Here is a 26,702-nt window from a genome sequence, read left to right as displayed (position 1 = left end):
AGGACAATATAAAGACTCTGTCCCTTTGAGATGAATGTGAAACATTACTGAGCGCGCTCTGTGACCTGTGAAGAGGTCATTCTGCCGGGAGCTGCTATTGTCTCCTCTATCTACTGGTGTCACATGTTGCTGCAATGCTGTACAGATCACTTTACAGCAGCCTCCTCTTATCACCACAGGCACAATAGTAAGTCTCAGCTTAGTTTTAGCCCCAGTGCTAAAGTTCTCTTAAATGTTTTTAAAGTGTTTTATTGACACAGCTTTATAAGGTTTTGTTTGTTTGTGTTTTATTTTTTTCTGTGGAGTTTTAGGGCCACATTTACATTACCGTGCAGTGGTGTATTCTCTCCAGTCTGCCACAGTGCTCTCTGCTGCCACCTCTGTCCATGTCAGGAACTGTCCAGAGCAGGAGAGGTTTTCTATGGGGATTTGCTGCAGCTCTGGACAGTTCCTGACATGGACAGAGGTGGCAGCAGGGAGCACTGTCTGAGACTGGAAAGATTACACTACTTCCTGCAGGACATACAACAGCTGATAAGTACTGGAAGACTACAGATTTTTAAATGGAAGTAAATTACAAATCTGTACAACTTTCTGAAACCAGAAAAAAGAACATTTTTGCTGGAGTAACCCTTTAAGCCTAGAAAACTCCTTTAAGACTGTAAGGAAGCAGGGGAGAGGTGTTTGCAGTTCTGCCCCACTTTTCCATACACACATATCCCACTTTTTTTTTTAATGCGTAGATGGTCTATACCAGGGGTAGGGAACCCTGGCTCTCCAGCTGTTGCAAAACTACAACTCCCATCATGCCTGGACAGCCAAAGCTAAAGCTTTGGCTGTCCAGGCATAATGGGAGTTGTAGTTTTGCAACAGCTGAAGGGCCAAGATTCCCTACCCCTGGTCTATACTATAAAGAGTCATGTATATAAGCAGGTTATATTAGCCTGTGAATGGATCTCCCGAGCCCCCGGATCTCTGTATACGCCATAATTCAAAGGCGCAGAGCAGCAGGTGAGATCAGTCACGTACGACTAAGAGACTAATAAGAGTGGACGTGTGAGTGTCTGCTCGGAGGCTTATTAATGGGACTTGTATTAGTACTCACCAGCCCGTATTTCCGAGAGCGATAGACACGGAGCTGAGGAGCAGGTTGCACTTGGATTCACTGATCACGGCATCATTAGCAGCTGGAGAAATGACTACAAACTCGCGCAGGCCGTACCTGAAAAAGATGCATAATAGTAATTACCGGCGGAGTCCGTGTCATTCTGGAGCCTCTGCGGCGGCGGCCTCATTAATCATACTGGCCCAGATTTTCCTGTAAAATGTGGAGTGATTAGACCATTACGGCATTGGATTCTTTATGAATAGCGCTTTCTGCGTTTTCTCTCGGTACCTGTGATCTCATGTGGAAAGTATTGGCATTAAACAATCACATATATGTTACACGGATCACCTATAATGGGGTATGCCTTATGGGAAGAGATCAATGAATTGTCAACCACGGTCCCGGGAGGAAGCGGCTGCTTAGAGTCCCTGCCAGGCTGTCATTTATATGGACAGAAGGAAAAAACAGGTGAAACACTGCCACCTGCAGGCCAAAGGAGTAACTGCAGCCAGTACTGCTAATTATCTTACCGGTTATAGACACCTTTAATTGCAATATAATTTTATTTTATAATTGTAATTTTTAATAAAGTTCTTTCAAATATAAAAACATATACCACATTTTTCAAAGCAAACAGAAACGTAGTAGTAAAAAAAAAAAAAAAAAAAAAACGGAATAAAAAGTATATAGATAATATTAGAATTATTACTTATTATGCAAACAGAATTTTCTCCATAGGTTTGTACTAACAATTCTGCTTAGTTTTTCCTCTACAGCCTCCTTGCTGCTGTGTCCCTATCAGCTCTGTCTCCAGCCCTCATCTCTTCTATGTCTGAACAATCTTCTAAGCTTATTTGTAAACAGAGACCCAGAGCAGTTTGTTCAGGTACGGAGACATAAGGGCTATAAACAGACCAGTCAGAGAATCTCCTGATGGGACACAGCAGGAGGCTGTAACAGAGAAAATAGGAAAAATTCTAAAACCTAAAGCAAAAATTAAAAAAACAACTGATAACTGTATTCCATTGTACCTATAGACTTTAAAGTGTCACTGTCGTGAGATTTTTTGCAGAAATCAATAGTACAGACGATTTTTAAGAAACTTTGTAATTGGGTTTATTGAAAAATCAGTTTGAAGCTCTCCCCCCTGTCTTCATTGTTCTCCTATGAAGAGAGCTAAATAAAAGACCAAAACAGGACAACAAAGAGTTAATCTACAAATACATCACCCTCTATCTCCACTGACAGTCACCACTGACCTCTCTGAGCGATGATTACAGCTGTCACCCAGCTCTGTGCCTGTAATCCTCTGTTATCTGCTAACTCCCTCCTCCCTAGAACAGACAGAGTACGTCTGATGCAACAAGTCACAATTTCCTGATTTTTTGCAGTGAAAAGAGGAGGGGGGGGGACCTGGGAAAAGGCTTTTTAAATGCAGATAATGGCATATTTGGCTAATAAACCCAATTTAAAAGTTTCTTAAAATCGCCTGGACTATTGATTTCTGCAAAAATAAAAATACTAGGGATGGTACGAACCTGGTCCGGACGGGGGTCGCACGAACCCGAACCCTCCGCAATGATTACCGCTGTCTGCCCGCTCTGTGCAGTGGGCGGATCCAGCGGGAGGAACGCCTGGAAAACTGGGATACGGCCATAGCCATAGGCTGTATCCCAGTTTTCCAGGCGTTCCTCCTGCTGTATCCGCCCGCTGCACGGAGCGGGCAGACAGCGGTAATCATTGCGGAGGGTTCAGGTTCGTACGACCCCCGTCCAAAATAGGTTCGGACCATCCCTAGTATTTTTATTTTTGCAGAAATCAATAGGCCAGGCGATTTTAAGAAACTTTGTAATTGGGTTTATTAGCCGAAAAATGCATTTTTATCATGAAAAAGCAGTTTGAAGCTCTCCCCTCTGTCTTCATGGTTCTCTATGGAGAGGAGAGGGGTGAAGGGAGATGAGGCACCAAAACAGGAAAACAAAGAGTTAACTTACAGCTACATCACCGGGCTATCTCTTCTGAAGTCAGCACTGACCTCTGAATATCGGCTTTAACACAGGTCCCATTGTGTAATCCTTTGTTCTCTGCTCTCTGCTGATGACTAATCCCCCCCCCTACCTCCCCTCTCCATAGGTTACACAGGGCCCAACTGGTGTAAAAGAGTCAAGATTCCCTGATAATGAGCAGTGAATGAGAGAGAGGAGGAGGGGGGGCCTGGGGAAAGGCTTTTTGAATGCAGATAATGGCAGATTTGCCCAATAACCCAATTACAAAGTTTCTTAAAAACGCCTGGACTATTGATTTCTGCAAAAAAAAAAAAAAAAAAGACAGTGACACTGTAAAGCACAAGTGTCAAACTCGCTGCCCTACAGCTGTTGCAAAACTACAATTCCTATCATGCCTGGACAGCCAAAGCTTATGTTCTGGCTGTCCAGGCATGGTGGGGATTGTAGTTCTGCAACAGCTGGAGAGCAGCAAGTTTGACACCCCTTTAACCTGTCCCAGGGATATATCAAAAGTTTGGGGTATCACTGTTAAGACACCCACCGATCAGAACTAGTGGGGAGAAGTGCAGAGTAGGACGCTTCACTTCCTTACTACCATATCCATCCCATAGACTTATAATAGAGATCGCTAGGAGTCGGGGAATGAAATGCTCTTCTCCTGATCGGTCTCCTGATCGGTCTCCTGATCGGTCTCCTGATCGGTCTCCTGATCGGTGGGGGTCTCAGCAGTTGTTCTGATTAATCTCAATTAACTCGCTGGTCCTGTGATGCGTCGGTTTTCATGGCTGAATCCTCTGTCATACATTATACCACCTTCTCTTGCCCCGAGCTGTATATAATGCAGATGTCAGAGGCAAATCCCTAGTGTTCTGCACCGCTGTATATGTATTATACATAGGGCAGGGTAAGAGGTAACAGCACAATCCCCGGGGCCGGACCGTACCACTCAGTATTGGGGGAGAGCTGATTCACAATGTATAGAAGCCTAAGGTATTATAAGGAAAAATACTGAAGTTTTCATATTGGAGCCAGAGAGAGGCGAGCAGCCAACAGCTGTCAATGGCGGCATTAATGAGCCGTAATTTAGCAGCTGACCCGCCGCAACACCTTCCACACGGATCCAGACTCAATTATACTGTATAGCTGCAGGCAGTGAGAACACATGGCCTCAGGTAGTTTTACATGGTGGGCCGGGGTGAGGTGTCAGGATGTTCATTTCTGCCATAGACACCAAGCATATGGAACGATCGCAGGGAGATTACTCTGTAGGATTTACGGTGTATAATGTTCAATACGTGGCGGGTGTGCGGAGTATCATCTCACAGTGTCAGGGCTGGTTAGCGGCTCAGCACTAGTGTTCTGAAAGAATCCTCCCATACAGAGATCCCCCACCTGTAGCACAACTGTCACGGCATGATGGGAGTTGTAGTTTTGCAACAACCTGCACACAAGAATGGCGTCCATTGTCTTCCATCAGAATGGAGCGGCTGACATTCATTCATTCATTTTCTATGGGAACGTCCGGAGAGAGCGGCAGCCACCACAGACAATGAATGGAACAGCAGTGCACACGTATGTCTGGCGTTCCCTGCGACAAAAGGCTGGAACCGAGCTCCGAACCCTTCTCCAAAGGAGATTACTGCTGGTTATTACTGGATTACATTACCTGTACAGACAGTATGCAGTAAGCGCCATCTAGTGGTCACTGCTATCTGTCAGAATTGTATGTCTATAGTAAAGATTTGGAGCTCTACTGTATATCAGAAAACCGGAGTTAAACCGTAACTGTCATTTTTATGTAATTTTTCAGAAATCAAATCAATAGTCAGAAAGTGCCAGAGATTTGTAATTTACTTCTGTTAAAACCATTTCCAGTACTTATCAACTGCTGTATGTCCTGCAGGAAGTGGTGTATTCTCCCCAGTCTGACACAGTGTCCTCTGCTGCCACCTCTGTCCTGCTCTTCAGACTGGAAAGAATACGCCCCTTCCTGCAGGACATACAGCAGCTGATAAGTACTGGAAGACCTGACTATTTTTTTTTTTTATATAAAAATCAATTACAAATCTCTGGCACCTATTCATTTGAAAGATTTTTTTTTTTTATTAAACTACCCCTTTAAAGCTTTGAAACAGGAATTTCAGTAAATTGTGAAAAAGCGGAATTTTAGGGCCTAAAGCATCTACTAAGCAACTGCCTGGTTACTGCTAGCATTGCTTTCCTATTACACTCTGTCCCTGACTGGAGTGACAGAGGGCGCCCTGCCTAGCAGCATTGGCTACTGACCATGACTAGTGTTGAACGGCTCTGTCAAAATGCAGCCTATGGCCTATGGCTGTTTCCAGGACGGCCTAGGACAGCATCCAACTTCTGCAGCCGGCGGGAATCAAACGCAGAGCGCTCAGGTTCGGATAAAGTTGTCGAACACGAACATTTTGACCAATTCGCTCAACACTAACCATAACATGTAAAAAAAATCTCTGACCTGACCAAATAATAGAACAATCAACTTTAATTGAGGCATATGAGGCGGCTCATCCATGGAGATCAGAGGTTTCACTGGACTGTGGCCCAGCAGCAGTGTCATAGATCAGCCTAGGTCATCTACATAGCAGGTGTGTGTATATACTGTATACACTGTGAGGGAGGACGGCATACACCTACCATCGGACAAGGCAATGAGCGATCGGAGGGAAGTCATTGTTGGTGCACAGTAGGTCCTGCATGCAGACTGGGAGTGTATCTGGAAGAAACAAGGAGAATCAGGTAACGTAAATGTAAAGTAACGGGGGGGGACTGTAAATGAGAATAATCCAGGTATGGCGGAGGCTGCCGGTTATTACACAGAAACCTACAGAAGATATAGTAATGTCAAAGGCAGGTCTTCCAAACATGTGGGGTTTCTGGCTTTTGTAGAACAACAACACCCAGCATGCTTTCACCAGCAGTGGCTGTATATATACACACATGGAAGGGGAATCACCAAGAATATATAAAAACTACCCTACCTGGACAACCCCTCTTAGTGCTATTTCCAGTATCTCTGTCACATGTATTGCATCTGCAGTGGATTTTTTGCTACCCAGCGACCTCAATGGGTCAGCAGAATATTGACACACCTGCCAATATTGCAGATTTTCTGCTGATCCATTGAAGTCAACGGTAACAAATTGTTAAAGCTGCAGCAGACTATGAATGTATGCGAAGAAATCTAAGCCGTGTCCTAGTGTGGACATAATGCAAGTGTGACGTATAGGCAGAAAGTATAAAGAAGAAGCATGATACAACCACCAACCTGCTGCAGGCTCGGGCAGTGTCACACACTCTGGTAATAGTACAGACACCAGGAGATGATGACACCCGGGTGTATATATATCCTATCATTAGGTGTTGTTCCCTACTTACAGAAAATAAGTAAGACATCTGCATTTCAGGCCAAAGATTTTTTAGGCTGCATAAGTGTCATACCTACAACAACCAGCAGATGGCGGAGAAAGCTCAGCTTACAGATCAGACTCTATCATTAGCAGAACTGAGGTCAGTATGGAAGCTGCATACTGAGAGTCCTAACACTTGCCACACACAAACACTATATATATATATATTATATATATATATATATATATATATATATATATATATATATATATATATATATATATATATATATATATATATATATATATACACACACACACACACACACACACACACACACACAAATATATATAAGCATTACTGACACTTATCGGCACATTACCTTCCATTTCCTCATCCTTCTCTTCTCTTTCGGTGGAGTCTTGTACAAAATAATGGTGTTTTATGGAAAATTTGAAGTCGGCAAATAGAACTTCATCTCCTTTCTCTTCCCACACACCGCTGGTATACTCTCCCTGAAGGAGAGAGTACATTGTGAACCACTAACATGTCACTTTGTGGTTACTTTTAAGGTCTATGTAGGATACTAGCAAAAAAAAAAAAAACCACTAACTATGAACACAGTACAACCAATTAACTTTAATAGATGGGACGTATACTTTTTTTCCCTCCAGAGTACCCCTTTAAGTAGGCACTGTTATTTAAAAACAAAACCTTGAGTTGTAAAATGTTTTGATTGGTTGTGGACTGGGTGCTCAGGCCCCAACCTATCGCTCTCCTCGGCTTGCAGCACAATTTCCCCCCGGTCTGTCTCACATCTGTATGATATGTGACAGGAACACTCTGACACTCTGATGTCCAAGGTCTTCGATTCTCTGTGGTTTGGTTAGACTCTTTTTCACTATATATCCATATGACTTCTACACGCAAATAAAGTTTGTGCCGTCCTCTTTAATAAGAGGAGAGGAGAGAGCAAGGAGGAAGAAGAGGAGAGAATGAGGAGGAAGAAGAGGAGAAAGAGGAGGAGAGAACGAGGACAAAGAAGAAGAGAAAGAGGAGGAGGAGGAGGAAGAGGAGAGAACAAGGTGGAAGGAGAGGAGAGGAGGAGGAGGAGGAGGAGGAGGAGAGAATGAGAAGGAAGAGGAGGATAAAGGAGAAAGAGGAGAAGAAAGAGGAGGAGAGGAAGAGGAGGAAGGAGAGAACAAGGAGGTAGGAGAGGAGAGAATGAGGAGGAGGAAGGGCAGGAGAGAATGAGGAGGAGACAACAAGGAGAAAGAGGAGGAGACAACGATGAGGAGGAAGAGGAAAGACCGAGGAGGAAGGAGAGGAGAGACCGAGGAGGAGGAAGAGGAAAGAACAAGGTGGAAGGAGAGGAGAGAATGAGGAGGAGAAAATGAGAAGGAAGAGGAGGAGAAAGGAGAAAGAGGAGAAGAAAGAGGAGGAGAGGAACAGGAGAAAGAAGAGGAGAGAATGAGGAGGAGGAAGGGCAGGAGAGAATGAGGAGGAAGAGGAGAAGACAAGGAGAAAGAGGAGGAGACACTGATGAGGAGGAAGAGGAGAGACCAAAGAGGAGGAAGGAGAGGAGAGACCGAGGAGGAAAGAGAGGAGAGAACTAGGAGGAAGAAGAAGAGAAAACAAGGAGGAAGAGGAGAAAGAGGAGGAGACAACAAGGAGAAAGAGGAGGAGAAAACGAAGAGAAAGAGGAGAAGAGAACGAGGAAGAGGAGACAGCGAGGAGGAGGAGGAAGAGAAGAGAACGAGGAGGAAGGAGAGGAGAACAATGATGAAGAGAGGCTGTAATAAGGAGGAGGACCGGGGATGCCATAGGGATCCTCCATCTAGCTCAGTGAGTGTGATTTAGGAGCGGACACTGATACCAAGCAGGATCGGGCAGCATTACATCCGCCATGTCTGCCTGTGTGGGGCAAGAGACACATCATCTGGAACACCCTGCCGAAACCATTCTGCCCCTGAACAATAAAAACTGCAATATTAGGCCTTGTCCCTTGTAACCTGGTACTACTGGTCTTAGTATACTGGTCAGTAACAATATGGCGGTAATAGTAGCAGTCACGGTATGGCGGTATTATATATAATATATAAAATGCCTATGAATCCCAGTACTTTTTCTATAGGTTGTGACGCACACTCACCTTCTCCGGAGTCTTCTTCGGCGACACTTCTATCAGCTTCCAGTCATTCAGGACTTCTTCAACTTTGGAAACGAACCTGAGATTACAGAGGAGGTTAAAGTAACACGTGAGAAAAGTTCAAAGGTCAAATAGAAATGTCAGACATTCTGATTGGTTGGGTCTGGATCTGTGTGATCTATACTCAATCTAGGGGAACCTACGGGGCCCAGGATCCCAGTCAGCCCTCATGTAGCCGTTTCAGAGGACACATGACGACGGGCTCAGAGAGAAGCGCCTGATGGGCATCATCCCCCGCACAGCTCCCTGGTTTATAACCTTCTGTTATAGCCATGTTGGATGCTTCTCACAGCTGAGGGTTTGCTTCAGTTGTATCCAGTGGGACAATCTCCTGTGAGTTATACACTGAACTCCATACTAATAGCTTATACCTGCACTGACACACTGTAACAAACAGGAAAGGGACCTGGGATGGTCAAAAAGCATTGAGGAACTACAACTCCCAGCACATCCAACCACCGCAGGAGATGTAAGGACAATGGTGATGGCCTGTGAGGACTCACCTCTCCCATTCTGAAGCTGTGGTGAAGTCTGTGATCTCAAACACCTCCGACTCCGGCTGTAATAGAGAAAAGATATAGTGAACGCTGGGGAGGCAGATACACACGTATACACATATAGGTCTGGTATATACAGTGTATTATCAGTATACAGGTATACACAGTATATTATCAGTATACAGGTCCTGTATATACAGTATATTATCAGCATACAGGTATGTATACACAGGTCCGGTATATACAGTATATTATCAGTATACAGATATATACACACAGGTCCGGTATATACAGTATATTATCAGTATACAGATATATACACACAGGTCCGGTATATACAGTGTATTATCAGTATACAGGTATATACACAGAGGTCCGGTATGTACAGTGTATTATCAGTATACAGGTATACACAGTATATTATCAGTATACAGGTCCTGTATATACAGTATATTATCAGCATACAGGTATATATACACAGGTCCGGTATATACAGTATATTATCAGTATACAGATATATACACACAGGTCCTGTATATACAGTGTATTATCAGTATACAGATATATACAGTATATTATCAGTATACAGGTATATACAGTGTATTATGAGTATACAGGTCCGGTATATACAGTATATTATCAGTATACAGATATATACACACAGGTCCGGTATATACAGGTTATTATCAGTATACAGGTCCGGTATATACAGTGTATTATCAGTATACAGGTATATACACACAGGTCCTGTATATACAGTGTATTATCAATATACAGGTCCAGTATATTATCAGTATACAGGTCCGGTATATACAGTGTATTATCAGTATACAGGTATATACAGTGTATTATCAGTATACAGGTCCGGTATATACAGTGTATTATCAGTATACAGGTATATACACACAGGTCCGGTATATACAGTGTATTATCAGTATACAGGTATATACACACAGGTCCTGTATATACAGTGTATTATCAGTATAAAGGTATATACAGTATATTATCAGTATACAGGTCCTGTATATACAGTTTATTATCAGTATACAGGTATATACACACAGGTCCGGTATATACAGTGTATTATCAGTATACAGGTATATACACACAGGTCCTGTATATACAGTATATTATCAGTACACAGGTATATACACACAGGTCCTGTATATACAGTGTATTATCAGTACACAGGTATATACACACAGGTCCTGTATATACAGTGTATTATCAGTATATACAGGTCCAGTATATACAGTATATTATCAGTATACAGGTATATAGAGTATATTATCCGTATACATGTCCTGTTTATACAGTGTATTATCAGTATACAGGTATATACACACAGGCCCTGTATATACAGTGTATTATCAGTATACAGGTTAAGGCTGGGTTCACACACTGTATACTTCAGTCAGTATTCTGGTCCTCATAGCAAACAAAACCAGGAGTGGATTGAAAACACAGAAAGGCTCTGTTCACACAATGTTGAAATTGAGTGGATGGCCGTCATATAACGGTAAATAACTGCCATTATTTCAATATAACAGCCGTTGTTTTAAAATAACAGCAAAAATTTGCCATTAAATGACGGCCATCCACTCAATTACAACATTGTGTGAACAGAGCCTTTCTGTGTTTTCAATCCACTCCTGGTTTTGGTTGCTATACAGCCTCACAAATACAGCCTCAAATATACATAGTGTGAACCCAGCCATAGGCTGCGTTCACACTACGTATATTTCAGTCAGTATATTTCAGTCAGTATTGTGGTCCTCATATTGCAACCAAAACCAGGAGTGGATTAAAAACACAGAAAGGCTCTGTTCACATAATGTAATTGAGTGGATGGCCGTCATTTAATGGCAAATATTTGCTGTTATTTTAGAACAACGGCTGTTATATTGAAATAATGGCCGTTATTTACCGTTATATGGCGGCCATCCACTCCATTTCACCATTGTGTGAACAGATCCTTTCTGTGTTTTTAATCCACTCCTGGTTTTGGTTGCAATATGAGGACCACAATACTGACTGAAATATACGTAGTGTGAACCCAGCCATATACAGTATATTATCAGTATACAGGTCCGGTATATACAGTATATTATCAGTATACAGGTCCGGTATATACAGTATATTATCAGTATACAGGTCCTGTATATACAGTTTATTATCAGTATACAGGTATATACGCACAGGTCCGGTATATACAGTGCATTATCAGTATAAAGGTATATACAGTATATTATCAGTATACAGGTCCTGTATATACAGTATATTATCAGCATACAGGTATGTATACACAGGTCCGGTATATACAGTATATTATCAGTATACAGATATATACACACAGGTCCGGTATATACAGTATATTATCAGTATACAGATATATACACACAGGTCCGGTATATACAGTGTATTATCAGTATACAGGTATACACAGTATATTATCAGTATACAGGTCCTGTATATACAGTATATTATCAGCATACAGGTATGTATACACAGGTCCGGTATATACAGTATATTATCAGTATACAGATATATACACACAGGTCCGGTATATACAGTATATTATCAGTATACAGATATATACACACAGGTCCGGTATATACAGTGTATTATCAGTATACAGGTATATACACAGAGGTCCGGTATGTACAGTGTATTATCAGTATACAGGTATACACAGTATATTATCAGTATACAGGTCCTGTATATACAGTATATTATCAGCATACAGGTATATATACACAGGTCCGGTATATACAGTATATTATCAGTATACAGATATATACACACAGGTCCTGTATATACAGTGTATTATCAGTATACAGATATATACAGTATATTATCAGTATACAGGTATATACAGTGTATTATGAGTATACAGGTCCGGTATATACAGTGTATTATCAGTATACAGATATATACACACAGGTCCTGTATATACAGTGTATTATCAGCATACAGGTATATATACACAGGTCCGGTATATTCAGTGTATTATCAGTATACAGATATATACACACAGGTCCTGTATATACAGTGTATTATCAGTATACAGGTATATACAGTATATTATCAGTATACAGGTCTGGTATATACAGTGTATTATCAGTATACAGATATATACACACAAGGCCGGTATATACAGGTTATTATCAGTATACAGGTCCGGTATATACAGTGTATTATCAGTATACAGGTATATACAGTGTATTATCAGTATACAGGTCCGGTATATACAGTGTATTATCAGTATACAGGTATATACACACAGGTCCGGTATATACAGTTTATTATCAGTATACAGGTATATACAGTATATTATCAGTATACAGGTCTGGTATATACAGTGTATTATCAGTATACAGGTATATACACACAGGTCCGGTATATACAGTATATTATCAGTATACAGATATATACACACAAGGCCGGTATATACAGGTTATTATCAGTATACAGGTCCGGTATATACAGTGTATTATCAGTATACAGGTATATACAGTGTATTATCAGTATACAGGTCCGGTATATACAGTGTATTATCAGTATACAGGTATATACACACAGGTCCGGTATATACAGTGTATTATCAGTATACAGGTATATACACACAGGTCCTGTATATACAGTGTATTATCAGTATAAAGGTATATACAGTATATTATCAGTATACAGGTCCTGTATATACAGTTTATTATCAGTATACAGGTATATACACACAGGTCCTGTATATACAGTGTATTATCAGTATACAGGTATATACACAGAGGTCCGGTATATACAGTGTATTATCAGTATATACAGGTCCAGTATATACAGTATATTATCAGTATACAGGTATATAGAGTATATTATCCGTATACAGGTCCTGTTTATACAGTGTATTATCAGTATACAGGTATATACACACAGGCCCTGTATATACAGTGTATTATCAGTATACAGGTATAGGCTGCGTTCACACTACGTATATTTCAGTCAGTATATTTCAGTCAGTATTGTGGTCCTCATATTGCAACCAAAACCAGGAGTGGATTAAAAACACAGAAAGGATCTGTTCACACAATGTTGTAATTGAGTGGATGGCCGTCATTTAATGGCAAATATTTGCTGTTATTTTAGAACAACGGCTGTTATATTGAAATAATGGCCGTTATTTACTGTTATATGGAGGCCATCCAATCAATTTCACCATTGTGTGAACAGATCCTTTCTGTGTTTTTAATCCACTCCTGGTTTTGGTTGCAATATGAGGACCACAATACTGACTGAAATATACGTAGTGTGAACCCAGCCATATACAGTATATTATCAGTATACAGGTCCGGTATATACAGTATATTATCAGTATACAGGTCCGGTATATACAGTATATTATCAGTATACAGGTCCTGTATATACAGTTTATTATCAGTATACAGGTATATACACACAGGTCCGGTATATACAGTGCATTATTAGTATAAAGGTATATACAGTATATTATCAGTATACAGGTCCATTATATACAGTATATTATCAGTATACAGGTCCGGTATATACAGTATATTATCAGTATACAGGTCCATACAGTATATTATCAGTATACAGGTCCGGTATATACAGTGTATTATCAGTATACAGGTATATACAGTATATTATCAGTATACAGGTATATACAGTATATTATCAGTATACAGGTCCTGTATATACATTATATTATCAGTATACAGGTATATACACACAGGTCCGGTATATACAGTGTATTATCAGTATACAGGTATATACAGTGTATTATCAGTATACAGGTATATACACACAGGTCCGGTATATACAGTGCATTATCAGTATAAAGGTATATACAGTATATTATCAGTATACAGGTCCGGTATATACAGTGTATTATCAGTATACAGGTATATACACACAGGCCCTGTATATACAGTGTATTATCAGTATACAGGTATATACAGTATATTATCAGTATACAGGTCCTGTATACACAGTATACTATCAGTATACAGGTCCTGTATATACAGTATATTATCAGTATACAGGTCCATACAGTATATTATCAGTATACAGGTCCGGTATATACAGTGTATTATCAGTATACAGGTATATACAGTATATTATCAGTATACAGGTCCTGTATATACAGTATATTATCAGTATACAGGTATATACACACAGGTCCGGTATATACAGTGTATTATCAGTATACAGGTATATACAGTGTATTATCAGTATACAGGTATATACACACAGGTCCGGTATATACAGTGCATTATCAGTATACAGGTATATACAGTATATTATCAGTATACAGGTCCTGTATATACAGTGTATTATCAGTATACAGGTATATACACACAGGCCCTGTATATACAGTGTATTATCAGTATACAGGTATATACAGTATATTATCAGTATACAGGTATATACAGTATATTATCAGTATACAGGTCCGGTATATACAGTGTATTATCAGTATACAGGTATATACACACAGGTCCTGTATATACAGTATACTATCAGTATACAGGTCCTGTATATACAGTGTATTATCAGTATACAGGTATATACAGTATATTATCAGTATACAGGTATATATACACAGGTCCGGTATATTCAGTGTATTATCAGTATACAGGTATATACAGTGTATTATCAGTATACAGGTATATACAGTGTATTATCAGTATACAGGTATATACACACAGGTCCGGTATATACAGTGCATTATCAGTATACAGGTATATACAGTATATTATCAGTATACAGGTCCTGTATATACAGTATATTATCAGTATACAGGTATATACACACAGGTCCTGTATATACAGTGTATTATCAGTATACAGGTATATACAGTATATTATCAGTATACAGGTATATACAGTATATTATCAGTATACAGGTCCTGTATATACAGTGTATTATCAGTATACAGGTATATACACACAGGTCTGGTATATACAGTGTATTATCAGTATATAGGTTCTGTATATACAGTATATTATCAGTATATAGGTTCTGTATATACAGTATATTATCAGTATACAGGTATATACACACAGGTCCTGTATATACAGTGCACTATCAGTATACAGGTATATACAGTGTATTATCAGTATACAGGTATATACAGTATATTATCAGTATACAGGTATATACACACAGGCCCTGTATATACAGTGCACTATCAGTATACAGGTATATACAGTGTATTATCAGTATACAAGTATACACGGGGATATGACGGGGCAGTGACAGATGTGTCGGGAGCCGCCGCCGGTACTCACATCACTGTCCGCCGCCATCTTGGTAGAGTGATGACGTCAGCGCGGGGATGTCGGGAAGCCGGAACTGGAGCAAAACATCTCCAGCGGCCGGGGAGCCGGAGGGGGGTCCTCTGAGGGGTCTGCGACATCCGACCGTCACCTGTCACTGCACTGATGGACGGGTCTGAGCCGCCAGCAGGATGTAACCAGAGGGTTGTGAGCACGTGACTGTCCCTTTAAATCATTGCTCGTACTGCACAGAAACCCCTGTTGCCCATAGCAGCCAATCAGAGCACAATGAGAATTCAAAGCTGAGCTGTGATTGGTTGCTATGGGCATAGCTTTTACTTTTCTCCCTCTTGTACAGAATTCATCAGTCACATCACGCTAAGCATTGTTAGCTCCTCAGCTGACCTTTGACCTTAAGGGTAGCTTCACACGTACCGGAACCGCAGCAGATTTCACGTTGCGAGTTTGCAGCGATATCCGGGCCGGGTCAATATTATGTCTAATATTCACAAGAATGGGGTTACAGTACCAACAGTGGAGCCATTTTTTTATTTTTTATTTTAATATAACCCCTTTAACAAGACCTATGTAAACCTGTATGCAGTGAGCTCCCCCTAGTGGTGGCTGTTGGTAGGCCAGAGACACAACAAGCCCAGGGAGCAGTTCAGTGGCAGGGCCCATAGCATGTGCTGCCCCTATGGTAGAGATACTGCTATAGTGTAGTTTGTACTATATGACATATTGAGAGAGGAATGCGGCCCAGCTATTGTCCTGTGCCGGTTGTATCTGGCAGAGCTATTCTTCCCCTGCAGAGCTATTCTTCCCCAGGTCACACAGCACAACAATAGTGCGGAAATAGCGGACAGTAAATAGGATCTGTTTACCGAGACCCGAGTGACAATAGATCGCTCATCTCCTGACCAGGGGTTTTCCCTGTATATCTCCCTACATATTGCTGTGACCCATCAGAGAGGGGGTCTGGGGCGATTTTGCTCTCGCCCAGTAGGAGTCATCAGGCTGTGATTGGTGGGATATCGCTCTGCCATGTTAGAGATGTAGTCATGTCCCCGGCCACCTAGGATCAGGATCAGGGTGGTCGGTGCCTATGAGAGACAAGTCAGCTCCTCTTTCAGAAAACATTACCATCATTTATAATGTTGAAAAATGTTTGTGGTCTGGGTGCTTCTCTCTGCTTGTTCTAGTGATTTGGGGGTCTGAACACCAACACCCTGGCTTTCTGATCCCCGGTGGTCCAGGACAACCTGGGCAAGACTCTCTTGGATCCCTCAACTGGCAAAGCAATCCAGCATGGACAACCCCAGGGTGCCTACAGGGTGACAGTCCTTACTGGCCTGGTGGGGTCATGTCCTGTAATGACTACTGATGGGCAGGAGGATCGACAGCAGTTCATAACTTATCAGATGGAAACTTCCAGATGCTTCACTATACAGCAAGAAAGTTCAAATAAATTGGTGCCAAAAAATTATAAAGATTTGTAATTTATGTCTTTTTTTTTTTTTTTTTTTAATCTCCAGTCTTCCAGTATTTATCAGCTGCTGTATGTGCTGCAGGAAGTGGTGTATTCTCTCCAGTCTAAGGCTATGTTCACACAACGTGAACAACCGGCTGTTCCGTGACCCTGGCCGGGTCACGGAATGGCCGGTCTCTGCCTGGATCATCCCAGCCGGTACTTAAGTACCGGCCGTATGATCTGTCCGGCCGCAGAGCTCTGATGCAGGCGCATCAGCGTGCGCCCGCATCAGAGCTTCCCACATAGTGAAGTGAGCGTCTGGAGCTGCTCACTTCACTGTGTGAACTGACAGGGTTTCCTACGGCCGCAATTCATTAAATTACGGCCGCAGAAAACTAACATGTCAGTTATTTGCGGCGCCGCACGGATCCCGGCCGGAGCGTATACGATGTGTATACACTTCGGCTGGGATCCCATTGAAAATAAGGCATTGTCCCACCCTGCAAAAGGTACAGCCGTTGTTGCCGATGGCAACAACAGCCGTAATTTTACGTAGTGTGAACATAGCCTGACACTGGATTTGCTACTGCTCCAGACAGTTCCTGACATGGACAGAGGTGGCAGCAGAGAGCACTGCGTCACACTGTACAGAATACACAGAATCCTGCAGGACATACAGCAGCTGATAAATACTGGAAGACTGGAGATTTTTATAGAAAAAAAAAAAAAAAAAGTAAAATTACAAATGTATATAACTTTTTATGACACCTGTTGATTTGAAAGGTTTTTTTAAAAGAGCCAGCGTTGGGGTCCACTGTCCTTCGCTTCGGTTCCCGTTCTCCCAGCCACTTCCTGCTCTGAGCGGAGACGTGGGCCTTGATGTGTCAGGCCGCTCAGCCAGTCAGAGGCCGCAGCGGGGTCCTGCCTCAGCCACTGACATGTCACGACACAGGTAGCATATCCAAGCATGGACAGTTGCGGGCCCCTTTGACCTAATGGCCTGAAGTTAGTCAGCTTGCGACTAAGTTGAGATCATGATACTCTATGGGCCTCATGCCTGTCTGTAATTGGAAATGGCAGCATCCCATTTTATGTCTGCTTGAAAGGCACAAGTGTAGTGTGAATACACCCTTACTAAACGTATAGATAAACGTACAATAGACTAACAATAAGTGTAATCTCTAACCTTGACTTTGTCCACAGATATCAGCAACCTATCATTACTGACACAGTGCATGCATGTCGGTGTATATAATGTCACGGATCCTCCCCATCTTCTTCCTCCTCCTCTTCATCCTCTCTCTTTGGAGGCTCGGCTGACTGCTGGTTGTCTAAGCTGCAAAATGTAAACTGCCCCCCCCAGGCGTCTGCTGTGGACGTTCATCAGAAACCAACAAGTGAGGTTGATAAAGACGGTGACTATAGCCCGGCTCCAGGAATAGATGCCACCTGAAGAGGACTCAGCGCCTGAGATGGTAGAGGACCCTCTGGGCTGAGGTGCCCACCATCCTGTGATCTCAGGTAATCCCTTCACCTCCACTTGCACTCCTCTCACCTTTCTCAGGCTCTTTGTCTTTGGAAGTGTGACGCTCGCTCACTCACCATGCTCGTGTTATGTTGCACATAGACGTGTGAAGGGGTCTGGAAGGTTTCTTGCTCTTGCCCATTGGGTTGGCACCAGATTAGGAGCATCGGGACTGAGGCTGTAAATTTTTTTTTTCGTCTACTGTCCCATAAAAAGTAGAGACCCTCCAGACCCCCAGAAGACTGGCCAAGTACGTATATACTACTGTGCAGCCATTCGCTGGTGCCGTCACTGACTGATCACTCTCATCATGAAGCTGATTGAGGGGCTTGGACTGACACACACCTGTATGCCTGGACTGACTGCTGCCCATAGATGGGGCCTGTAGGGGGCACACTCTGTACACATATTTGGAGCCTGATGGTTGACGCTCTAATGGTGGCATTTGTATACTCATATACAGAAGCTGCTCTTATTACGGCAAAGCATCACTATGGGAAAAAGTCCAGATCCCATAATCAGTATACGACCCCATGGTGACTGTGCGTGTAGTACCAAGCTACCAAAGGTAAAATACTAATAAACAGCTTCATATTGAGCACAATAAAAAAAAAGTTCAATTTTTGAAGGGCCAAAATATAACAGCAAAAAAGCTAGATGTGCAGTACTGAAGTAGGTATCACCCAATATGAAAGGGTAGAACACCAGGGGAAGGAATCCCTTATAGTCAGTGACAGACTGTGTATATTGCCTTATACATTGAGTGCAGCCTCTGTATATATGGGGATACAACTTCTGCTTTTCTGGTTGGTTATGACTTTATTCGATATACTTGGAGGCTTGTTCGCACTTGGTACATTTTAGTGGTGCCTGTCCAATTTTTTGTTTTTGTAATAATGATGGCACTGTCACAGGCATACTGGGACTGTAATGGGGCACTGTGACTGGCACTGTAATGGGGCACTGTAATGGGGCACTGTGACTGGGACTGTAATGGGGCACTGTGACTGGCACTGTAATGGGGCACTGTGACTGGGACTGTAATGGGGCACTGTGACTGGGACTGTAATGGGGCACTGTGACTGGCACTGTAATGGGGCACTGTGACTGGGACTGTAATGGGGCACTGGGGCTGGCATTGTAATGGGGCACTGCGACTGGCACTGTGACTGGGACTGTAATGGGGTACTGTGACTGGCATTGTAATGGGGCATTGGGACTGGGACTGTAATGGGGCACTGTGACTGGGACTGTAATGGGGCACTGTGACTGGCATTGTAATGAGGCATTGGGACTGGAACTGTAATGGGGCACTGTGACTGGCACTGTGACTGGCACTGTCATGGGGCACTGTGACTGTAATGGGGCACTGGGACTGGGACTGTAATGGGGCACTGTGACTGGCATTGTAATAGGGCACTGTGACTGGCACTGTAATGGGGCACTGTGACTGGCATTGTAATAGGGCACTGTGACTGGCACTGTAATGGGGCACTGTAATGGGGCACTGTGACTGGCATTGTAATGGGGCACTGTGACTGGCACTGTAATGGGGCACTGTGACTGGCACTGTAATGGGGCACTGTGACTGGCACTGTAATGGGGCACTGTGACTGGCACTGTAATGGGGCACTGTGACTGGCCCGGTTTTAGAGGTTTTGCAGCTTAATCCCCCCTCCTCCTGGACACACAGCTCTGATACACTCTGCTCAATTCACACACTGTTATCCTTCAGGAAATAATGATGATGTTGGAGGAGACGACACACAATGGAGAATCGGTTTTATCATTTCTGGAGGCGGCTGCAAAGGGAAACGTGGAAAAAGTTATGAGAAGTCTCCATATTAATCCCGGACTCATAAATACCCCCCATCCAGAGACTGGGAGCACTGCCCTGATAGCGGCCGCTGAGGAAAACCACTCAGAGGTAAAGGTGGATGGATGGAGAGATAGGAGATAGATTGATTATTGTTCTTAAAGGCACAGTACACGGTAATAACAATCTTTTGTAAGTGCAATATATGTAGCTTGAGAGTTGGGCGACTGAGAACCCTTTTATACTTTGGATATACCGGACTCACTGCTTTAGCATGTATGCTGAATACTTGAGACACTTATAATATTTAGATGGCTGCCTTTAGCAGGTATACTGGAATCACTTGACAATCACTGATTGTCACAGAAAAATATAACTTTGTAAGTTGTAGCACAGTCAGTTTAAGGAGGTGGGCTACCTTAAGGGGGGACCTATCCAGACACTGGGTACTCAGATTTAAGGGGCTCTAACCACCTTGTGTCAGCGGTGATAAACTTGATAGAAGAAATACCTGTATCTAAGGCTATGAAATTTCGCCTGTTGCTGGTCAAAGGCACAGAGTGACACAGATTCAGGAACATATGCCCTACTTAAGTAAGAAAATGTCCAGAATTCTCCTAAGATCCTAGAAAATTGCAGCACAGTTACTCAGCTTTAGATGCACTTTCCAAACTGCCGACTGGTGTGGCTCCTGTCAAAGTTATTAGGGCACTTGAAGAGAAGAGAAGTATAGACCCTCAGCATGGATAGGTCCTTGGTTCCTGTCTACCGAACCCTTACCTCAGGTTTAGTAGGCCAACATTGCTAGATTTTGGGGGTGGTGTAAAATAAGGATCCGAATGCACTCTTTGACTACCCTACAGGTAAGTCCTGGCCTCCAGGCCAGGTCCTAGGAAAGTCTCTCAGTAGGGAACTCTTGATACTTTTTTTGACTTTCAATTTTCGTTTTTGCATTTTTGTTTTTTCCTCCTCTAGTTTAAAAGGCCACAGCACTTACATTTTTTCACCTACAGACCCACATGAGCCCTTATTTTTTGTGCCACTAATTGTACTTTGCAATGGCAGACTTAATTCTATCATATAATATGCTGCAAAAGCGGTAACAAAATTTTATGCGCAGTGAAATTGAAAATAAAACACAATATTTTTTATTTGGGTTGTTTTTGTGTTTACGCCATTTGCCCTGTGGTAAAACTGACTGTTATATATGTTCCTCAAGTCGGTACGATTAAAACAATAGGCAACTTGCATAACTTTTATTTTATTTAATGGCTTTTAAAAAAAAAAACTTTTTTAAAAAAATTAGATGTTCCTTAAAATTACTCTAGGACCATGCTTATAACGCTTTTATCCTTTGGTCTATGGGGCTGTGTGAGGTGTGAGCTTACTTGCATATATGCGACTTTTTAAAATCCCTTTTTATCACAATTTTTCTGGATTTGGTGACGCCGTTTACCGTGTGAGATCAGGAATGGGATAATTTAATAGTTTGGGTGATTATGCACACAAAGATACCAAACATGTTTATTTTTTATTTATTTTTTTTATTTATGAAATGGGAAAATGGGGGTGATTCAGACTTTTATTAGGGAAGGGGATTTTTTTCTCAATAAAAGCACTTTATTTTTCTTTCACATTCATTAATTAGAAGCACCCTGGTGGTCTTCTATATACACAACACTGATCTCCCATTGGGATCAATGCTGTGTATATAATAGAGCACTGATCCATCAGATCAGTGCTCTATTATTCTGGTCTGCAGCAGACCAGATACATAGATTGCCAAGCCTGGCCAGTACAATGGATCCCCCCTCCATGATCGCATTGTTGGGGGTGGGGATCCTGCCACTAGACACCAGGGAGAGGGGCTGCAAAGGACGTTTAAATGCAGCTGTCATGTTTGACAACTGCGTTTAACTATCCTAATTATCGGGTGCAGTGTTTAGCCGCACCCGCTAATACCCGTGGTCCCGGACTGCAGAAAGCAGCTGAGATTGCAGCGGTTAAGAGCAGGGTCGCGGTGGGAAGGGGTTAAGAAGGAAATCCTACGAAATTGAAAAAAAGGCAGGGGGGTACGAGAAAATAAACAGATAGATAGATGGAAAATTCAGTCATTTTAGGGGAAACTGTTCTCTTCTGCAGGTGATCACCCTCCTTCTGGAACATGGAGCTGATGTCACCGCCTGTAATTCTGCCAACCAGACAGCTGTGCATGTAGCGGATGATGGAGTCCGGGCCCAGCTGCTGTCCGCTGTCACCAGGACCTCATATCCACAGTTGTCCATGCTGCAGGCGGCATGGCAGGGAGATCTGGGCAGCGTCCGGCACCTACTGGTCAGTCATCCACTATATACATGTGATAACCCTGGGGTTGTTCATTGTAACTTGTAAGAGCAGGTGTTGGGGTACTGCTGTGGCGCTCGTCATGGGGCCTGAGTGGTGTCTGCCCTTCCTAGGTCCCAAGCACTCACCCATTAACAGTAGAAGGTAGTCCTCGTACCCCCGTAGTGCGATGAAGAACCAGAGTCCAGCAGTATCTAACTTTTCTGAGTTTTTAGCACAGTCCCTTTCATGTAGATACTTGTAAGAGTATACGACTTGACTTTGCAGCAGAGATCTCGGCTTTAGTTGCTCTTACCTAACTGCTGACTTCTAAGACTCCTGTCTAAGTTATCAGGGCTCTTGAAGAGAAGGGTAGACCCTCAGCATGGATAAATCCTTGGTCCCCGTCTACAGTAGTCTCACACCGCAGGTTTACTATCCCAATATAGCTAGAAAAGGAACACTGGTAGAGGAATAACAAAGGAGGAACAGCATCCAATATACTTCACTCCCCAGCTGTACTCAACACATGGCCTGCTTCCCCACTATATAAAGGCTTATTGGAGGACAAGACATCGGAGGACTGTGAGTTTAACTGTGATAGGCTTGTGAAATATAGGAGGAGGGACAGGTGTGAGGTACCCTCCACAGGGACAGGGTCTCAGCCAACTCCCAGCTGGTGGCAGATCATACAATACAAGACATGAGATAAGTCACATAGGCAGTTAACCCTTACATTAATACCCTCATCTGTACCAGGCAATCAGTAAACTCACTGTAGACATCTAGTGGTGGGAGTCCATTAAGACACCTTCACCCCAGAATATATACATAATACCTACCTACATGGGTATACAGAACCCTGTTCTGGGACATTGCATATAGACCTAACAGTAAGGTCCTAAGACAGTGTTCTCCAACCTACTACTAGTCTTAACGTTCTGTTGGCCGCTGACCAGACAGTTGAGGATCCACCAGTTGGAAATCAGTGTTTTAGTTACATAGTTAATACGGTTGAAAAAAGACACATGTCCATCAAGTTCAACCAAGGAGGGGATGGATACAGGGAAGGGGGAGGGGTGATAGGTTCTATACATATGCATTTATATTTTGCTCTAAGAACTTGTCTAGCCCTATTTTGAAGCCCTCGACTGTCCCACAGATTCACAGTTCTCATGGTAAAGAAGGCTTGTCGCCTCCGGAGGTTGAACCTTTTTTTCTCCAGGCGGAGGCAGTGCCCCCTTGGCCTTTGAGGGGGTTTAACCTGGAACATCTTTTCCCCATATCTCTTGTAGGGGCCATTTATATATTTAAATAAATTAATCATATCTCCCCTTAAACGTCTCTTCTCCAGACTAAACAAATGTAATTCTTTTAATCTCTCCTCATAACTAAGATGCTCCATTCCCCTTATTAGTTTAGTTGCCCGTCTTTGTACCCTCTCCAGCTCTAGAACGTCCTTTTTATGAATCGGGTTCCAAAACTGGACAGCATACTCCAGATGAGGCCGCACCAAAGTTTTATAAAGCGGTAATATTATATCCCTGTCCCGAGAGTCCATGCCTGTTTTAATGCATGACAATATCCTGCTGGCCTTAGAAGCAGCTGACTGACATTGTGTGCTGTTCTGTAGTCTATTATCTACAAGTACACCCAGATCCTTCTCCATCAGCAACTCTCCCAGAGTAACTCCCCCCAGGACATATGATGCATGCGGGTTATTAGTACCCAGGTGCATAACTTTACATTTATCCACATTGAACCTCATTTGCCAAGTGGACGCCCAAACACTCAGTGTGTCTAAGTCATCCTGTAACATCTGCACATCCTCCATAGACTGTACTGTACTACAAAGCTTGGTGTCATCTGCAAAGATAGAAACATTGCTGTTAATTCCATTCTCAATATCATTAATAAACAAGTTAAACAGAAGAGGGCCCAGTACTGACCCTTGGGGTACACCACTTATTACCGGGGACCATTCGGAGTAGGAATCATTGACCACCACTCTCTGGGTACGATTATTAAGCCAGTTTTCAATCCAGTTACACATTTAATTTTCCAAACCGATAGACTTTAACTTACCCATCAGACGTCCATGAGGAACTGTGTCAAACGCTTTAGCAAAATCCAGGTACACGATATCCACAGCCGCGCCGCCATCCAGGCTTCTACTTACCTCTTCATAGAAACATATCAGGTTGGTTTGACAGCTTCTGTCCTTAGTAAAATCATGCTGGTTATCACTTATAATACTATTAGCCACTACATATTCCTGGATGTAGTCCCTTATAAGCCCCTCAAATAGTTTCCCCACAATGGACGTTAAGCTTACAGGTCTATAGTTACCTGGGGAAGTTCAAGAGCCCTTTTTGAAGATCGGCACTACGTTTGCCTTACGCCAGTCCCTCGGCACAATACCAGTAAGCAAAGAATCACTGAATATTTCATACAAGGGTAGAGGAATTACAGAACTGAGTTCCCTAAGAACTCTGGGGTGTAATCCATCAGGCCCTGGAGCTTTGGTAACATTGAGTTTATTTAATTTATCTTGGACCATATCTATAGTAAACCAGTTCAGTACATTACATGTGTTCGCAGCACTGGCCCCACCCACCTCAGAGATCAATAAACCATACAGGTAAAATACATTGATCAGTAGTAACCATAAGTTCTATGTAGTTCTCTTATGTGCCTCATGTGCCTAGGAGACCCATCCTAAAGCCATACTACTCTTTGCTTCTACAGAGATCTCCAATGGTCACTACCAGACACCATTGCTTTTTATAGGAGCCATTGGATTAATAGTATTTTGGACTATTATACTGTTCCAGACTGGCTACTGGAAGCTGTGATGGAGGCATTTACCTTTCCAAATCTGACAGCCCATTCCTTATCTCTCCTGAGGTCTGAGGTCTCCATTGCTCTTCGTCCTCCTTATATGTTGATGTTTTGCTCTTTAGTCCACAGATCCCGGTCAGTCTGTACACACCAGGAATGGACAAGGCTTGACCCCCGCCATGTTGGTGTTGCGGGATGTAGACCTGATTGTCAGTGTGACCATGAGACATGACTACAGACCTGTGGAGGTGCTGCAAGAACTTCTCACACACAACGCGTGAGTTCACCGAGCTATAAATATACAGATAGGAAAATATCATGATAGTGAGTGCAGCTCTGGAGTATAATACAGGATCTAACTCAGGATCAGTAATGCAATGTATGTACACAGTGACCTTACCTGCAGAATAGTGAGTGCAGCTCTGGAGTATAATACAGGATGTAACTCAGGATCAGTACAGGATAAGTAATGTAATGTATGTGCACAGTGACCCCACCAGCAGAATAGTGAGTGCAGCTCTGGAGTATAATACAGGATGTAACTCAGGATCAGTACAGGATAAGTAATGTAATGTATGTACACAGTGACCCCACCAGCAGAATAGTGAGTGCAGCTCTAGAGTATAATGTAGGACATGTCTTTTATATGCAATAATAACAACAGAGAGTACAGTCTAATCATGGGAATCATAGATATGATTATGATGGATAAGAAGAGTGTAACCAGATCTATGACTGCAGAGACGCTGATCTCCTGGACTCTGGAGGACGCTCAGCATTCAGCTATGTGTCTGAGGTGAAGAATCCCCTGAGACGGCAGCTGATGGACGCCTTGGAGAGGTGCGCCCCCCCGCCAGGTAAAGAGCTGCATTGTGATGGTCGGGCAGGAGGGACAAGGCTGCTGGATGACTAAACCATTCACAGGTCTCTCTCCTTTCACAGACGCACATGGTGAAGCCTCCTGTGACTTGGGTATAAAGCCTCCATTACATGACGCTCCACCGGCTGGAGTCATTCAGAAGAGGAAATCCAAGGAAGTAAGCAGGGACTGTCCTCCTCCTTTCTTACTTCTTACACCACACGGGGCCAATTCCAAGTGTTCTCCATGCTTATGACTCTCCAGATGGTACAAAACTACTAAATTTACATACACATAAAAAACAATTAAAAAGAAGTAATACAAGACATCAGGGTATAAAAAACAGAAGGGGGACACAGTACGACAAGATATAAATATGACCT

General features: G+C 42.6%; 2 protein-coding genes across 2 annotated transcripts in view; one reads left to right on the top strand and one right to left on the bottom strand.

The window, feature by feature from the left end:
• Positions 1-15,642, bottom strand: part of RAB3GAP1 (RAB3 GTPase activating protein catalytic subunit 1) — a 61,164-nt gene extending 45,522 nt beyond the window's left edge. Inside the window, exons 1-6 of the mRNA XM_069982609.1 lie at positions 15,498-15,642; positions 9,205-9,260; positions 8,645-8,720; positions 6,875-7,007; positions 5,779-5,857; positions 1,106-1,222 (exon numbers count right to left, since the gene is read on the bottom strand). Of these exons, the coding sequence (XP_069838710.1) occupies positions 1,106-1,222; positions 5,779-5,857; positions 6,875-7,007; positions 8,645-8,720; positions 9,205-9,260; positions 15,498-15,515 (479 nt within the window). The 5' untranslated portion in view covers positions 15,516-15,642. The remainder of the gene's footprint in view (positions 1-1,105; positions 1,223-5,778; positions 5,858-6,874; positions 7,008-8,644; positions 8,721-9,204; positions 9,261-15,497) is intronic.
• Positions 15,643-15,860: 218 nt separating this feature from the next.
• On the top strand, positions 15,861-26,575 carry LOC138801752 (ankycorbin-like). Its single transcript, XM_069984847.1, has 7 exons — positions 15,861-15,872; positions 18,160-18,477; positions 20,217-20,408; positions 22,440-22,631; positions 25,583-25,737; positions 26,202-26,317; positions 26,403-26,575. Exons 3-7 carry the CDS (start codon positions 20,223-20,225, stop codon positions 26,573-26,575), a joined length of 822 nt encoding a protein of 273 aa, XP_069840948.1. The 5' UTR covers positions 15,861-15,872; positions 18,160-18,477; positions 20,217-20,222.
• The last annotated feature ends 127 nt before the right edge of the window (positions 26,576-26,702 follow it).

This window comes from Dendropsophus ebraccatus, chromosome 9, assembly GCF_027789765.1.
Source record: "Dendropsophus ebraccatus isolate aDenEbr1 chromosome 9, aDenEbr1.pat, whole genome shotgun sequence".
Classification (NCBI taxonomy): domain Eukaryota; kingdom Metazoa; phylum Chordata; class Amphibia; order Anura; family Hylidae; genus Dendropsophus; species Dendropsophus ebraccatus.
The sequence above is the reverse complement of the archived record's forward strand: the minus strand, read 5'-3'. Positions and strand labels throughout refer to the sequence as shown.

Coding starts and splice junctions, on each gene's coding strand:
- LOC138801752 (XM_069984847.1), top strand. CDS start 20,223: ATGATGATGTTGGAGGAGACGACACACAATGGAGAATCGGTTTTATCA. Junction 22,632..25,582: donor GCAGCGTCCGGCACCTACTG/GTCAGTCATCCA, acceptor TTTGCTCTTTAG/TCCACAGATCCCGGTCAGTC. Junction 26,318..26,402: donor GAGGTGCGCCCCCCCGCCAG/GTAAAGAGCTGC, acceptor CTCCTTTCACAG/ACGCACATGGTGAAGCCTCC.